This window comes from Alosa sapidissima, chromosome 14 (assembly GCF_018492685.1).
Source record: "Alosa sapidissima isolate fAloSap1 chromosome 14, fAloSap1.pri, whole genome shotgun sequence".
In the NCBI taxonomy this organism is placed as follows: domain Eukaryota; kingdom Metazoa; phylum Chordata; class Actinopteri; order Clupeiformes; family Clupeidae; genus Alosa; species Alosa sapidissima.
In genome coordinates, this window is record NC_055970.1 from 35567623 (window position 1) to 35585849 (window position 18227).

Consider the following 18227-nt stretch of genomic DNA (forward strand, 5'->3'; position numbering starts at 1 on the left):
TTAAAGTTGAGCAGGCTCTTGAGCAAAAGAATTTCATTACTTATAATTCCTTTTATGAGCTAACTTCACAATGCTGTGTGACTTAAGCTACATGATTAATTATTGTTATACTCTGTAGTGCATGTGTGTTTTACCTGTAACCAATGAAGTTGTGCCCTCAGACTCCTCTGGTGTTTTGACTGTTTATATTCAACTTGAATCCCGGCCAGAGAATTCCTCCGAATTGGACAGAAGTAAGGCTGACGCATCTGCATTGGTAACTTTCCAAAATTGACCTTTCCCACAAAATTACATGAAAATCAGTTGGGTGTAAAATGATTGGCAGCTAGCTACATATCTCACTGCAAATCAACTATGTACACACATTAAGTAAATGTTTTAACAGACAGTACGCAATACAGATTATATGCGAAAGACAGATACACACCTGTCATTTAACTATAAAATAGTAAATATAAAACAATCCCAAGAAAAAAGAAAAAGGTTCAACAGCATTACATTATCAAAATAATACATGTTAGCATGCCTGTAAGCCTTTAATAAATGCTAAATGTGCTGTTTTAGCTTGTATAAGTGCTGTTTTAGCTTGTGTAACTATGCAGTTTTGGCAATTTCTTCACTATTTTCTTGTTTTTTGCTCGCAGTTTTATCTGCAGAGCTCCCCCTACAGCTTCAGAGTATATTTTTTACGACACTCCTCAGTCAGTCTGCCGTTTCCTCTTTCCTTGTTCCTCCAACAGCGGTTTACCCACTTTCTGCTTCTTTTAGCTGGCTCTGCCATGAAGAATGTATGAGAAACTCCATCACTACCTTGTTCTAGCCGGTGCCTGGTGTGTATGAGTGTAGTGCAGTAAAGCAATTTGTTACATCATGAGACAGCGAGACTTTCTGACTCTGAGGCCGGCGGCCTGCAGGCACAGAGTTGCAAAGCTGTTTTTCCCGCTCGCAGACACTAGGGGGAAGCGAGGCGGCCACCATTCACCCCAGAAAAAGTTATATTCATTCCACAATGACTCCAAAGTTGTTAAATTAAGGTAAATTAAGTAAAGAAAAACCGGCATAGTTCCCCTTTAAGTTTCCATGCTGCTTTACCGTTAAATGTGTTATTATTTTCATGAATCTTTCTACCTTATCAATGAAGTCAAATATGATACTAAACCAAACTTATGCATCCATGTAAAGTATATGGAACATTAAAATTATTACAGTGCATGCCAAGCAATTACTATTATTATTATTATTAGTAGTAGTAGTAGTAGTAGGAGGAGGAGGAGTGTTACAACCCCAAAACAGAAAAAGTTGGGACGTTGTGTAAAATGTGAATAAAAACAGAATGTAATAATCTGCAAATATCAGGGAAACCTTTGATAACCATTGTCTATGTACACAGTTTGATACTCAATTCAAAAACTGCAGCCAAAATTGTAACAGCCAAAATTGTATTGAGACAGGATACATAAAATACCACTGTCTTATCTGGGCCTGAGCTTTTTTATAATGGACTGAGGTACTGTAACATGAAAAAAGGTCCTGTGGTTAGTCCAATCAAAATGTGCCATTCTTTTTGGAAATCATGGACTCATCTGGGCTAAAGAGGAGAGGGCCTATCCAAAGATCCAACCTATCCAACTTGTTTAGTGCTCAGTTCGAAACCCAAAATCTATGACGGTGTGGCATCATTAGTGCCTATAGCATGGGCATCTCGCACATTTGGCAAAGCACAATCAATTCTGAATGATGTATACACGTTTTGAGCAACATATACTGCCATCCAGGCAATGTCTATTCCAGGGAAAATCTTGCATATTTCAGGAAAACAATGCCGGATTGAATTCTGCACATATTTAAACAGTATTTCTTCATAGAGAAAGAGTCCAGGTGCTAAATGGCCTGTCTGCAGTAATTTGTCAAATTAGGTGCATCATGTAAAACATGACTAAGAACACCCCATATTGTTGGGCAACTGAAATCCTATATCGGGGCGTAATGGGACATTTCATTCTCAAAACTCTAGCAACTGGTCTCCTCAGTTCCTAAACATATACAGAAATTTTGTTAAATGAAGAGATGAAGCAGCAGAGTGGTAAACATTCCCTGTTCCAACTTTTTTTGAAACATGTTGCTGGCATCAAATTAAAAAAGAACATACATTTTCCATAAAATATATTTTCAACATCTAATATGTTGTCTTTACTGCTAAATATGGGTTTACAAGTTTTGTATAATATGACATTCTGTTTTTATTTGCATTTTACACAACGTCCCAACTTTTTCTGATTTGGGGTTGTAGTATTACAGTGCATACATGGTATCCAGTGGTTTCTATTTCTTTTTACTGTGCATGTGGAGCAATGCATTTTACTGTTATTCAGTGGCTTCTTTTTCTTCCAGGATTTTCTGTGTTAACTTAAACCGCTTTACATTGAAACTCCCGAAAATCCCGAAAAGTATTTTTCTCTTTTGTGCAATTTATACTTTTCAGAAATTAACTACACAAGCTTTTCCTGAAGGAAATACCAGTGCATGCAAAGTGGTTGCTAGGATGTCGCTAGGGTGTTGCTAGGGTATTCATTGTGGTTGTCCTTACCTCTAAATTGCTTTCTACTTTCACCCAGCAAGGCTCTTTAGCTGATGAGAGGTAATTTTGATATGCTTTCTCAAGTAAGCTTATGTTTTTATGGTTGAATGACTTCCATCGGTTCTTTGGCTTCATCTCCCACACCACTCCTGAACTGCAGTAAACATAAAAAAATCACAGAGAAACATTTAGGCATATTTCACATTTCAAAAGAACAGCAGACACTGGGAAAGGAAGTGTCTGTAACACTTCCTTTCCTAGTGTCTGCTGGCTTTTGAAATGTGCATTTTAAATGAGCACTCAAGTTATTTGGTATGACACAATAGTCTCATTTTGCATTTAACTCTCATCTGATTATGACTGGACAGTGTGATGTTCAGATTTTTCAGATGCCATTAGGATGCTAAATTATAAACTCACATAAAGAATAGCTTTGTTCAGAACATCAAAAGTATTACTTTCACCCAACAAATAATTGGGTAACACTTTACTTGACAGTATCGACATAAGAGTGATATGACACTGTCATGAACACATGACACTGTCATGACACATGAACCCTAACCCTAATCCTAACCTCTCACCTTAATCTTAACCCTACCCCTAAATCTACCCCTAATCCTAACTTCTTATGACAAAAACCGAATGTCACTTAATAACAGAAACGTTATGTCATAAACGTTTATGACTTGTTTATGACACGTTCATGAGAGTGTCATGTCACTCTTATGTCGATGCTGTCAAGTAAAGTGTAACCAATATTTGTTATGTTGTGTAGCACTAGTTTAACCAAAACCACTTCATAATTAAACATCTTTAGAATTCTGATGTTTGTACCATTTCAGTAGAAACATGGGTTGCGAGTTTGAGAGTGTATTTTGCCGACAGTGCATGAGCATTGTGGGCAGAGTCACGCCAAGGTTAAAGGGATACTTCAAAGAAAAAACAACCTAAGGTCTATTAACTTGCTCGTTTGGGAGCAAAATTTGAGTAGTTTTGGGCTAGACTGTTATTTGCATTAGCAACTAAATGGTTTATAGCATGTTGCAGCAGGCATAGAGGCATTTACAATCTCAATATTGTTGCGCATCTGCTCTGAATACTTTTTCAAAGAATAGAATAGAATAGAACATTGTCTATGCATGGGTTTTATAGCCCAGGCTTTTTCAGAATAAGTGAAGACACTTTTGAGCGCACTGCTGCATGTTCTCATGCACCTACTATTTTCCAAATTAAGCACTTACTATATGAATGGAAGAGAGTGGACTAAGATTAAATAGTTCAAAGAGAAATTACACAACCTATTGCCTACCTGATTTTAGTTTCGGTGCCGAGTCATAGGCTTTGAGGTCGTTCTGTTTTCTATCAAGCGATAATCCATCCATATACAGTATTTGGAACTTGCAAATGCAGAGTCGTTAACCTACTAGATATACCAGCAAAATGGTGTATCTTATATTGGAAACAGAGGGTGGGAACATAGGCTACTAATAAAGCAGGAGCACCAGCAAGTAGCAGCCTACAATAGCCTAATAAGACCTTCTAGTATTTTAATATTCTCATGAACTTTCAGTGAATTTATGATGACATCAAACCTCTCTAAACTCCAAATATCAATTCAACACATTACTTGATACAATGACATATTTATATTATTTTGGACACCCCTGTCTTTTGACTATAGCCTAGGCTACTGTCCTGCTTAGTTTTTCACATAGAACAGCAGAATGTCCTATTCTTACGATAAAAGGATGTTTGCATTTATTTGCCAATAGACAGATCAGAATTTAACGCTGGTTGCATGTGATTGGTTTATTTCACTTCACTTCAACAGAGAGGTCTCGCCTATTTTCAGAATCCCCGGCTTGACGTAGCTTCCCGCTACAATTACCATTACCGCTTTGCGACGAAACTCGATCCCATGATGTGTAAATTTAATTTAACCAAAATATACTATATTTCATCAACAAAGCTACAACACTATTTTTAGATTTTGTTTTAAATCTATTATAGTGGCATCTATTGAGGACATTGATTCAAGGTGGACAATTCCATTCCCAAGAAGAAACTTTGAGGATAGAAGTTCAAAATAAGGCTAGTTGGATTGATTTTAATGACTGATTTTTAGTATTTTTACTGGATGGGTATGCTACAGAAGAATTGTTCTCTGTGTGGAAATTGAAAAAACTGGCTTTCCAGTCAGAGGTACAGTAGTCCTTACAGTAGATACTCTTAACCTCCATAATACACTGACAAATGAGACTCAGAGTAAGAACACATGAGAGTAGGGATTTGGTGATTCCATGTCACAAAGTCAATTATTGTTTTACAATAACATTTTATACTCAACAATTTATAATTAGGTCAAAATACTGCCAACAGTTTCCTAAGCCTTTAATCATAATTCTCATTTTTGAGATGCACCTGTATGTTTTTGAATCTACCCACTGAAGAACTGAAATAGAAAATAGAGGAAATTTAATGACATGCAAGAGGTTCAACCAGGCGCTCAGGTGAAGTCCTCAAGCGGTGCTCTTGGGGTAGGGAAAATCCAATAAAGGTCCCAGGCACTCAAATATATAAGAGGAGAGGAAATTTAACTTTCAATGCAAATTAAGGTAGATGTTGAAAAATGAAATAAATTTCAAAATGTTAATATCACTTTTTGTACTATGGGTGCTAACGTCTGTCAATTAAAACCACATAACTTTCAGTGTCCCGCCGGCGGGAGGGTTACCCCCCTCCCCCACCTCCCCCCAACATTCTAAATCAATTGTATGCACCATATTGCTATGTAGCATAGTAATGTTATACACCATGTTATACAATGTTATTTCAAAGCTTTGACTCTTGGGAATCCAAAAATGACAACTTTTTTCATGTACAATCTGTATAGTGCTTACATTCTTAGATTAATCTTATTATATCTCAATTAAATTTGATCCAAAATGCCCCTTCTCCCCCCCTTCCGCTTTTGGTGCTACCCTGACTTCTGGCTGCAGTGTAGCTCCAGCACAATAAGTAGATGCAACATATTGGGTACTGAAATATTCACAAGAATCCATAGAAATTGAATCTTCATGTTGTGTTATCCAATATTAGTTGTACAGATGTATAGGCTATCTTATACACACTCATTGAACCAACAAAGTAAATGCAAAAATAGAGACATTTTTGTAATCATTCCATATTTAGTGTAGTCATTCCATATCAGAACCCCTGAAGTATAATCCAAATACAAGAATGAAACCTCAAAGTGTTACCTTTCATTTGAGACCAGGATTATGCTTCTACACAAAGGGGTTCATGTGCAGTAAGCATTTGATTGTCAGTATGCATTTTGGATAACAACAAGTCCTATGGGGAGTATCCATAGGCATTTTACAAAACGCATGGGCATACCTTGGCAAATAATAGTCTAAAGCACTCATATTTTCATTCTATATTGATCTACTTTTGCACACAACTTCACAAGACCTGGTGCTAGGGCTCAGTTGTGTTTCTAAGGGATATCAAGAGACCTAGAGGGCTGAAATGTGGTCAGTTCAGAGATGCTTGTAATCCGGCAGAAAGAAAAAAACTATATTCTAGCCTCTGTAACTCTTCATCACACATTTATTTTGACTGTTTCCTACGAAAACTAGAGGTTCTCAGCTTTTTATAGAGGTCCAACATTTGATGGTAGGCCCCAGAAGAGGTGGGAACAATGCCCTTTTGTAAATAGGCACAGTGCAATTTCAGGCAAAAACTTGAAATTCTTTTTCAAGAGTTATGCTGTTATGAGAGTTATGCTGTTAAGGTGTTGGGAGGGAGGTTAATGTATTTACTGCACAGCTACTGTATAAGCTGGTTACTGTTACATTATGGTTTTAAAAATGATGATCAGCTTAAATACTACATAACTTTTGGATATCTAGTAGCATAGAGATCAAGCAATTGTTGGAAGTACCCAGAGAATGTGAGAATAGTAGTCTTGTTTATGCCTTCATATACTGACTGCCAAATCTGCATGTACCTGGTGATGCCAACATAGGCAATTTCTCTCTTGTTCCTGTTGTTAATCAGTGAGAGCCCCAAGTTCTGGAGAGACACACTGATTTCTTGCTGGAATTGCTCCAGCTCCTCAGCCTGTCGTGCTTTAGCTACCACTGCAACATCCTCCGTGAAGAGCAGAACACGTTGTCGCCCATCAAGAAAGCTCACCCAGTGCACATGGCAATCGTCATCCATTGAAAATGAACCGTATTCATCCTGTAGGAAAGCATTATAGCACAATACCTTACACAACTAATAGCAGCACACTAAAACAAGAACTAAGACTAGAAAAACTAGACAAACCTCACACTAGCCATCAAAGTTTGTACAATTAAAAAGGGTGACTTTTATAAGTAAGATGTAAGAATTACAATTGTGATAAACAATAAACATAACATGGGATCTTCAAAAAGTATCAAAAGACTCATCTGTTTACCTTGTTTCTAACTAATTCATTCTTATGGAGATGTGAGTTGCATAGGTTTATGGTTATTGTCATTCATGAAATTGTATTTAGTCTACAACAACTATTTGTATTCTTTATTTAGGCTGTAAAACTAGGCTAACTGTTACACTGCAAAAAATAAAACCTAACAAAGTGTTATTAATCTTATATTAAAATCATTTTGACTTAATTTAATAAGAGTTTGACTTATTTTAAGGAGTCTTATCAAGACAAATGTGCTTAATGCACTGGCAGCCACATTTGTTTGTTTTTATGATGAAATGTCTTAAAATAAGTCAAATTCTTTTTCAATCAAGCATATCAGTTCATCACTCCCGCCCACCTAAACTTTTGACCAATATAATCTTTGTTGTTTGTTAGGCTAGGCTACTTCAAGTTTGGTGTGTAGGCACTGACGCGAGTGGCAGCCTCTGTCACGTGTCTTTTTAATCTTTTATAACTTTTTAAAAAATTTCTCTCAGGACGAAAAAAGTATCTATCGACAAGCCAGACCCACATTAAAATGTAGGGTCTTGGGACTCATCATTCGCAGTGCTCAGTCCGAGGGGTGGGATAATCGGTTGTCTTTCAAATTCCCTCTGCACGCAATAGGATAGCGCTACAACTCATGAGTCCCATGCGTTTTCCCACCAGCGGAGCTAGTTGGCTAGTTCAAACTTTTGCCAACTTAAAGCTGCAGTTGGCAGGTCTGACAGATTGAGGGGACTTTTGAATATTTACAACTCTCATGCCCCTCCCCCACTACCACCGAGCACCCTCTCATCGAGTTTGTGCTTGTCAGTGCGCACCAGACTGCACCAGACTGTGATTGACAGTCAGATCTCACACAGCCCTGCTCTGATTGGACCAGAAAAACATTATTGTTAAGCCCGCATAACGACTCTATACACAATGTGATTGGCCCTATCAAAGTTTAATTCTTCCAACAGAGAGTTGCTAGACTAGCCCGGGCAGCAAATTAAATTTAGAAATCTAGATTTCTAGGCTATAAAGTATCACGTCAATCTGTCAAATTATTTACCTCGGCTGAATGAATAAATGAAAGCCAGCTAGCATCAGTGTTTTAGGTAACCTTCTTGTGGAGAAGAAGGATGGATCAGGTGTTCTTCCTACAGGAATCAGTTTCACGGTAAGCTATTTTGTTGCTCTGATTGATTAGGTCTATCCAATTGAGTGCAGAGGCATATCCCCCCTATATTGGTTGAAACACACCTCATAATCACATCCCAATGGAGCAGTATCAAGGCCCTATTTTCATGACACAAAACCTGGCTGAAAGTCTATAATCATCACGCCGCAAAGCTTATTCCGATCATAGACTCAAGTTTTTTGCCATGCCCATCTCTTTTTTGAGCAATGCGCCAAGGGGTGTGGCAAAAATCGCTATCATACACTACCTAAAACGCATTGCGCCACTGACCAAGAGAAACCTGGTCAGAAATATATGGCGAGTTGTTTATATGTTATTTTAAGAGCGCATTATCAATAGAATAAAATCTTGGTTTAATGACACCACCAGAATGCTCAGAAGAGCTTGTAGAAGGGCTGAGAGAAAATGGAAGAAAGATAAGCTGCAAATATCTTATGACACCTTTAAACATCTTTAAACACTCCCTAACTGTGTTTCAGAAGGCTGTTAAATCTGCTAAAGAGAAATATTTTGCTGATCTTATAGCTAAACATAGTCACCAGCCTAAGGTTCTTTTCAGCACTTTAAAATCCTTAATCAGTCCCAAGGAAACTGCAAATACTGCTCCTTCTTTGAACTGTGGTAATTTCCTTGATTTCTTTGTTAACAAAATGTTTAATATACGTGACCAAGTATAGTAGTTTGATGCACATGTATATCTAGAAACTCCTCCAGTGTTCACGGCCTCCTTGCTTAGCTTTGTACCCATTTCCTTGTCACACCTCAGAGAATGAGATGTTAGACATCTTCCAGTCTGGATTCCGACCTAAACACAGCACGGAATCTGCATTAATTAAAGTTACTTAACGACTTGTTACTATCAGTGGATGCAAAGAACTGTGCATTACTTATGCTGCTAGATCTTAGCGCCGCCTTTGACACTGTAGATCACTGCATTCTTTTAGAGCGCCTTGAGCACTGGGTTGGAATTTCAGGTACCGCACTGAAATGGTTTGCCTCCTTCTTAGAGGGAAGAACCTTTTCAGTTTCTTTCAATGATACTTCATCTTCATCTGCCCCCTTATCTTATGGTGTTCCACAGGGATCAGTGCTTAGTTGTATTTTATTCTCACTGTACATGTTGCCACTCAGTCAAATTATGAAAAAGCACGGTATATCCTATCATTGCTATGCGGATGATACACAACTGAATCTCCCATTTAAATGTGGTTCCTCTGGTGCTCTAAACCCATTGCTTGATTGCCTAAAAGAGATTAAACAATGTATGTCGACCAATTTTTTAAAACTGAATGAATCCAAAACAGATATTCTATTTTTTGGTTCACATGAAGCTGCAAATAATGCAATTAGTGAACTAGGGTCTTTTGCCAGATATGTAAAACCTTATGCAAGAAATCTTGGATTTCTACTTGACCCTGATTTTAAATTTGAGAAACAGCTTAATGCTGTTGTCAAGTCATCTTTTTACCACCTTAGAATCTTAAGTAAAGCCAAAACTATGTTTTCTTTCAAAGACTTTGAGATATTGATTCATGCCTTTATTTCATCCCGCTTAGACTACTGTAACTCCCTTTATTTTGGTGTCACTCAGTCCACTCCCGTCTTCAGATGGTGCAAAATGCAGCTGCAAGGCTGCTCACCAAGTCTAAAAAGACACAACATATTTCTCCAGTTTTGAAATCTCTGCAATGGTTACCAATGAAATTTAGAGTAGATTACAAAATTCTTCTTTTTGTCTTTAAAGCTTTAAATGGACAAGCTCCCCAATACCTAAGTGAGCTTGTACACTTTCACTGCCCTCCCAGAACTCTTAGGTCCTCAGATAAACTACTGCTCTCAGTACCTCAGAGTTGCATAAAAAATAAAGGTGACCGTGCTTTTTCAGTAGCTGGGCCAAAGTTGTGGAACAACCTGCCTTTTCACATCAGATCTACACCAACTATTGGTGCTTTTAAAGCCAAGTTAAAAGAACATGCTATTAATGGCTTTTAAATGAATTGTGGAATGTAATTATATAGGCTTTATATATGTACATATTATTTTAGTTTTATTTTCCTGTTGTGCCTGTTGTGCTGTTGTCTTTATTCATTTTGTCTTCTATTATCTATTTTTTTTTTTGAGCACTTTGGTCAACCACGGGTTGTTTTAAATTGTGCTATATAAATAAATTTGACTATGACTAATAGTGATATGGGCAGGAGCACAACGCACCCTGCTCATCTCATTAGAATAAAGATATTATGAAATACATCCCACAATGAGTAGTTATTCACCATCATTTGCACATTGGTAATGATAGATAAAAGTGATTAGAAGAGGGGTGAGAGGCAAATATGAAGCACAGCTGAAGACGCAGTGTCATAGACGGAGTGTCAGTAAGCTGCAACTCCTCAGACTCAAATTCTGACTAGAATTGAGTATGACGACGTCAGGCTAGTGGAAAAACAATGTGTGTCAACTGTCGTTAGGTGCTAGCTAATGAATCACGTTTCCATGCACACCATATTCCGATTAAGGTCCATTCTGGTTAGGTCATTATTCAGAATAAGATCATCAGAAAACGGAATCTACCCATTTAAATATTAATCGGCATACTGAATAAAGCAGCGATGTGCAGTAGACGTAGTATCTGTGTCACAAAAAAGGTGAATTTAGGCTGATTAAAGCCATGATTATTTTGCATTTTAGCCTAATAATAAATAGGCTGCTTTGAGGGGTTTTCACCGATTCGTCATCTGTCAGCAGTGTGCGCAAAACCTGCTTCTTTGAGCATTATAGCCTAGGCTACTTTCATCTTTCGATATTTGATATTTGACACCTGACATTTAAACTTTCAGGTTTTAATACACAAATTGACCTCATCATCACTCCAGAAGTGCAAACTTTTGCCATGTTTTTTTTAGAGATGCACCGATATGGAATTTTAGGGCCGATAACGATAACCAATATTTATTGATTTGTTGTGGCCGGTACCGATACGATAACCGATAATATTACTCTTGATTTGGGGAAAGCATTTAATAAGCATAATTTTATTGCAGTTATTTTACCTACCACCAAATGATGGACAGATCTCATAATAGTCCTCAATAGTACAGCAGTCAACAAAATAGCAGTAGCCTAGCCCTATGTGTGGCTCCTTTAAGTGAACCTGACGTCAGTGAATTGCGAGTGAGTGGCTAGAGACAGTGCATGAATCATTTTCATTTAGGAGTAAACGCTCATAAACGGCTCAGCTGGGAATAAGCTATAGCGACCAATCAGAGTTTGTGAGTGAAACTTATGTTTAGTTTCAACTGCAGGTAACTGAATAAAGCTGCAACTCCTCAGACTGTATCTTATGTCCATCTACTCTGTTGCGCACAACCTGCTGCAGCAGAAATGAAAGGGGTTAGCCCTGCAGTCTGGAACTGAAGCAGGAATGGTTAGTATGCAATAATGCAAATAAAAACAGAATGTGATGATATAGTTTTGTAAGTCTTGTAAACCAATATTTATCAGCAAAAAGGACATAGACAATATATCACATGTTGAAAATTTGGACTATTTCATGGAAAATATATGTCAATATGGGACGGGAGCATGTTTACCACTGTGCTGCTTCATCTCTTCAATTAACAAAATTCTGTAAATGTTTAGGAACTGAGGAGTTTTGAGAGTGAAATGTTGTCCCATTACTCCCCGATATAGGATTTCAGTTGTTCAACAGTATGGGGTATTCTAAGTCATGTTTTTTTTCCATTATGCACCTAATTTGACAAATCTAGAATGCAGACTGCAGAGATTTTAGCACCTGGACTCATCAGGTATGGAGATGAGTCCAGGTGAAAAGAACAAAAAGAATGGCAAATTTTGATTGGTCTAACCACAGGATCTTTTTCCATGTTACTTCAGTCCATTTTAAACAAGCTTAGGCCCAGATAAGATGGTGGTATTTTTTGTATCATGTCTCAATACAATGTTGGCTGTTTTGACTGTTACAATTTTGGCTGTAGTTTTTGAATTGAGTATCAAACTGTGCACATAGCAGGGCTTGAAAACAAAATTATTTTTCAAACGTTCCGTTCCGAACGGTTCAGGTAGGCCTATGTTTAACGTTTTCGTTCTTGCATGCGTTCCGCCACCAACGTATCGGTCCTGAACCGGTTCGGAACGCAAAATATCATTCGTTCTTAAAGTTCCGGCAGTGTTTGGCGGGCCTATCAAGTCTAATTTTGTGGACTTTACCTTAGAATAGACGTACTCATTATTTCCCCCTTGCTTTAGAATATACCGTAGCTATGCCCAAAAATAATAAATAACAGGCGGCATCCAAAAACATTCAGATGAGCTATCCATCCCATAGCCTACAGACTTACTGTAGGCCTAACCTATGCCTATAAATAATTTCTTATCAAAAATATTTCTGGATACGTGCTAAACTCCTTACCTGGTTGTAGCCTATGTTTTATCCATATGGAGATCTTCAAAGGCTTGCGCTATAATTCCAACCCTGTTTATAAACGAACCTGTCTGTTGCTGACAAGGCCTATCTCAAATTTCCCGTTTAACTCTTCTACATAGAATAGGCTATAATTGCGCAAACATTTCAAATCCCGACTTTAAAACGACAAGGCGTGGACAGGCAAAATAGGCTATTACGCATAGGCTACAAACAATTTCCAAATCAGTTTCAGTAGCCTACGCTACGAGCTGGCCTAAGATCCGAAGTGGCAGACGGATAGGTTACATTACAACAGCAAGACAAAATATACACATTTGGACCAAAGGTCCATTTATTCGTTTTTTTTTTTTTCAAACTGCAGAAATCAAATTATTAGGCTGTCCGTCTACAATCAAACAAGTAGAACACTTAGGATATGCTTTTGTGAAATTTTATAAAATATATAGAGAACGAAAAAAAAACGTTATTAACCGGTTTTGTGGATTTCAGAATAACGTTTCTGTTCCGGAACAGTTGTTGACCATTTTGTTTTCGTTTCCGTTTCCGCTCCTCTTAAAATTCCGTAAAATTCCGTTCGTTTTTGGTTTTCGTTTTCGTTCCTTGAACCGGTTCGGAGCCCTGGCACATAGACTATGGTTATCAGAAGTTTTCCTGAGCCCCAACAATGACACATCTGGAAACAGGTTGACGCAGTGCCATCTGAGGTCCAAAAGACCACGGCCATCCAATTTGTTTTTCAGCGCTTTCCCTTGTTTGCAAAGATTTCTCTGGATTCTCTGAATGTTCTAATGATATTATGTCCTGTAGATGATGAACTCCCCAAATACTTCACAATTTCATCTTAAGAAACATTAAAATTACATTGTTTCATCATTTGTGCACACAGGTTTACACAGAGTGATGAATACCCCTACATCTTTACTTCTAAGGGACCCTGCCTCTCTGGGATGCTCTTTTTCATACCCAATCGTGTTGCCAGTTACCTTAATTAGTTGATAAAGAAAACAAAAGGAGGAATATTTTACAAAAAAAGTTGGGACGGGGCTATCAAAATGCTGGAAAAGTGTAATGATAAAGAAAACAAAAGGAGGAATATTTTACATTACACTTTTCCAGCATTTTGTTAGCTCCAATCCCAACTTTCTTTGAAACATGTTGCTGGTATCAAATTCGAAATTAACATTATATTTTCCATGAAATAGTCAAATTTGTCATTTTCAACATTTGATATGTTGTCTGTGTCCTTTTTGCAACTAAATATGAGTTTAAGAGAGTTGCAGATTATTACATTCTGTTTTTATTCACATTTTACACAACGTCCCAACTTTTTCTGTTTTGGGGTTGTACTCGTCCCACCGACGAGTTTGTTTGTTAGTTTCCCCGACTAGCACGGTAAAGTGCAAACACAGCAGCACAAGACGGCTCTAGGTAGGCTGAGCTCCGCTCTGCTAACGGCGGATCATTCACGATAGGATTTTGGGATGCACAGATTCAACGCAGATCCACAGATTCACAAAATACGACCGGCGCTCAGGCCTGCACATTCTCTCCACAAAAATAAATTACGCTTGTCAATTTGTATCAATCTCCTACTCCAGGGGTCTTCAACCTTTTTCAGCCCAAGCTTGGCTGAGAGAGACACTGATCACGGACCTCCCCCCGTCCCACTCTGCCCCACCCCAGATTTAGGCCTGATATTCATATGTTATATTTGGAACTAAGTGTCTGTCGGTCACTCACACACACACACACAACCCTATCAATTGCAATTTATTTTGTTTATTATTAACATTTTTTCTACCTTCAGGTGATTATACACAAGGCAACTTTTTGGTCAATGTTGCCGAGTGACACTTTGCCACTGAGATTGGGCAACATAATTTCTATCTGAATGATTTGGATACTTATGGGCAACATTTGGATGTCATCCAATCAGAGTACTAGCAATTAATCACATGACCATCTGTGAGCTTCTGACATTTTTAACAAAGATGGCAGCCTCACAACAGTGAAGAGAGGAAAAAGAGAGGCTTCTTATATATTTTTACTCCGCTAAGTGTTTATGGTAAAACCCAAACTGGGCATTTTACCTCCTCAAATGCTTAAAAAAAAAACACTGACTTAAACTAACATCTATTTGTATATGCTGAGGTTGTTAAGAAGACATTGTTTCACCCCCAGTAAACTGTTAGCTGTCTGTTGCCCTGTGTCTCACCCGGTTGCCCGTTGCCGACAACATTGCCCAAATTGCCTCTTGTATCATCAGCTTTACAGTTAGCCATCACATTTTAATTAGGGAAGGACAAAGAATTGAGCAAGCTTGAGTATGGATGAAATATCTCATAGCCTACCCAGTAAGAGGCCTGACCCTGATGAGTGATACAGAGCTTGTGGGCAGATGGAGGTATCGTGATCACATGATTGCATGAAGACTCATGGGTAGCCTATGTGTTATTTTATAAACCAATAGAAAGCATATTTTCTACGTTCTGTTTGTGTTAATGTAGCTTATTGGACGTATAACATTTTTGGAGGTGGACAAAAATGCTTCAGAAGAAATAATTTGGCGGACCGCCTGCAATCCGCGGACCCCAGTTCACTGGTCATTATTCAGAAATATCAGACATCCAAACATTGGGAAAATCCATTCAAGTCATTGGAACTTTCTGCATTCATCACTAGGAATGTCACGATTTCGATTTTATATTGAAATTGATCGAAATTACATCTCAATCTCGAACTTCGAACTCAAAAGTAGAATTGACATGCAGCCACACCCCCAATGTCACGTCCAGCATGTATGCCAAGACGCACACACACGCGCGTGCTGAACTGCGGAGTCAACACTCCTCTAATTTTAGGCTGCAGCCAGTTATATATACACATCAACCTACCGAAATCCAAGCCCCTCTTGCTACTCTGAAATCACCGGTGTGGAAGTATTTTGTGGTTCATTCACGTCAATTAACACTAACTTAGCCTACTCAACTTAGCAAGTGAAAAGATGATCTAGTTACATCTAGATCTAAGGCTTAAAATGCACATTGATAAGTACATATTCCATGAACACTAACCTTGAGTTTCTTCCGAGTGTGCTGAAACAATCAACTTACCATTCTGTGTTGTTTCATTTCACTAGTCTCTGTTTAATGTTTGTTCTGTTTACATTACAACCTCGTGGTTGGAACGGTTTCAAAATAAAAAGCGGTTTCAAAATAAAAGCCCCCCGAAACAGAAAAGGAAAAGGCCAAAAAAAAGTAAATAGTGAGAATGGCCAATAGTAATATAAAAAAAAGACCGAAAAACAAATTGTGACTTTAAAATCGAAAATTAAATCGAATCGAGGATTTGGAGAATCATGACACCCCTATTCAGCACAGCCCATGTGGATTATAGCATCACTCAATGGAAATGGAAGAGAGCTAAGGTAGTCAGTCAGTATATAGTATATATTCTGTTTTGCATTGTGGCCACATTTTCTTCTTAAACAATTGTGCAGACTGAATAATAATACTGAAAACAAGGACTTTGCACTTATTTGCACTTTTGTTTTATTTGCAAATGATCCCAAATTATGTTTACGAGAGTATCTATTGGATGCTTGTATGGAATCTGCAATGACCCTTCACAGAGGTCACACACACAGGTATACATACCTTCACCAAGTCTAGTTCTCCTTGGTGTTCTCTGAAACTCCATCTGAGTTTACGAATCCCTGAAGGGTCATCCCATGCAAAATGTTGTACTTCGCCTGACTTGAGCTCATGATGTACTTTGCATCCACTAAAATAATAGACACAAAAACATTAATTTATAGCTTTCATACAGGAACAAGTGTGTTTGAGTGCACAGATCAGTGTGCCTTTTTGGGTATATTGTTATATTTCAGATGCATGTAATTTATCTAGCATGAGAAAATAATGTCAAGACAGTCAAGGCAGAAAAAGGAAATTAAGGGACAAGTTAATATTTTGGTTAGGAGGAGCAACAATGCTCTGCTCAAAAAACTTCCAGGCAGTGCTGCCACCGTCGACTTAAAGGCAACTATTCCTAACCTTAACCCATGCCTAACTATAGCGCCTTCCAGGCAGCGCTGCCTTAAAGACAACGTTGGGGGCTTTAAACACCAAGAAACACTTGAAACTGCTGCTGTAAAACGGGTGAATCCCAATTAAGCTCATAAGTGACAAAAAATTCTGGGGCTGCACCATATTAGGCTCTGGTCTGCACATTTCTGCTTACTTCCACCTACGTAATATCAATCGTCTCCGCCCCTCCCTAACCCCCCACACTGCTGCCATTCTTGTCCACAGTCTCGTCACTTCCCGTCTTGATTACTGCAACTCTCTCCAGAATTCAGCTGCCCGCATCATAACTCGAACCCCCTCCATTCACCACATCACTCCTGTCCTCCATCAGCTCCACTGGCTCCCGGTTCAGTTCCGCATCCAATTTAAAGTCCTCCTGTTTACTTTCAAGGCCATTCACAACCTCGCCCCTCCATATTTGTCTGATCTCCTCCATGTTCCCACTCCCTCCCGCTCTCTAAGATCCTCTTCCTCCATACACCTGTCTGTCCCCACCGCCCGTCTCACCACCATGTGGAGCAGAGCATTCACACCTGTCTGTCCCCACCGCCCGTCTTACCACCATGGGGAGCATTCAGTCGCTCTGCTCCCCGTCTCTGGAATTCACTACCACCCCAACTTAGAAACATTGATTCATTCCCCCATTTCAAATCACAACTCAAAACACATCTTTTTAAAACTGCTTATTCCATATGATGTTATTTTTGTTTGTTTGTTTTGTTTCCGTTTTTGTCTTTTCTTGCTTGTTTATTAAATATTTTATATTTGTATGTACGGTGTCCTTGAGTGCCAAGAAAGGCGCCTTTAAATAAAATGTATTATTATTATTATTATTATTATTATTATTTGTAACACCCCAAAATGTACATACACACCAGCCCACCTTCTGGGCCATCGCAGATCTCACACATCTCTTCACGCAGCTCAGCTATTTGAAGTCCATCTTAATAACCGTTGCTACCTGCTAGGTTTGACTGCAGTAAGCATTAACCCCTAGAACCTTAGACTGTTTTAAGGGCATTTTCACTACCTTTAGTTAGAAGCATTTATCCTGGTCATTGTAAGTGCCATACGCACATACTATATATTATTTTAGGCTACCCAAATCTGCCACAATTTGATGCATTAATACTTGCATTGATTTAATTTTGATTTTTAAATAATACAAATACAAAAAGCGTATTATAAAAATTCTTATATTTTGACATGCATCCCACCACTGCAAGATGGCAGCTCATGTGTGTGTAGGGCGGACTGTCCTGAATCTGGCAATATCATTGCCAGGGTGGAGGGATTCTCTGGGGCTGAACAAATGTGAAACATATGGGGTGTGTGCCTTACAGAAATAAATGCCATTTTTTATTTAGCCCTACTCCATGTTTGGCCATTCTCACTACCTTTAGTTATAAGCATTTATCCTGGTCATTGTAAGTGCCATTTACACATGCTATATTTCAGCACAGTCT

The 18227-nt window shown here is 38.4% G+C and overlaps 1 protein-coding gene across 4 annotated transcripts in view; it reads right to left on the minus strand.

Moving 5' to 3' along the window:
* vps13c (vacuolar protein sorting 13 homolog C) overlaps positions 1 to 18227 on the minus strand; it is a 392379-nt gene that overhangs the window by 94700 nt on the left and 279452 nt on the right. For all 4 annotated transcript variants that reach the window (XM_042061414.1, XM_042061415.1, XM_042061412.1 and 1 more), the window contains 4 exons: positions 16330 to 16456; positions 6594 to 6829; positions 2588 to 2732; positions 135 to 275 (listed from right to left, as the gene is read on the minus strand). In XM_042061414.1, coding sequence (XP_041917348.1) covers positions 135 to 275; positions 2588 to 2732; positions 6594 to 6829; positions 16330 to 16456 — 649 coding nt within the window. The remainder of the gene's footprint in view (positions 1 to 134; positions 276 to 2587; positions 2733 to 6593; positions 6830 to 16329; positions 16457 to 18227) is intronic.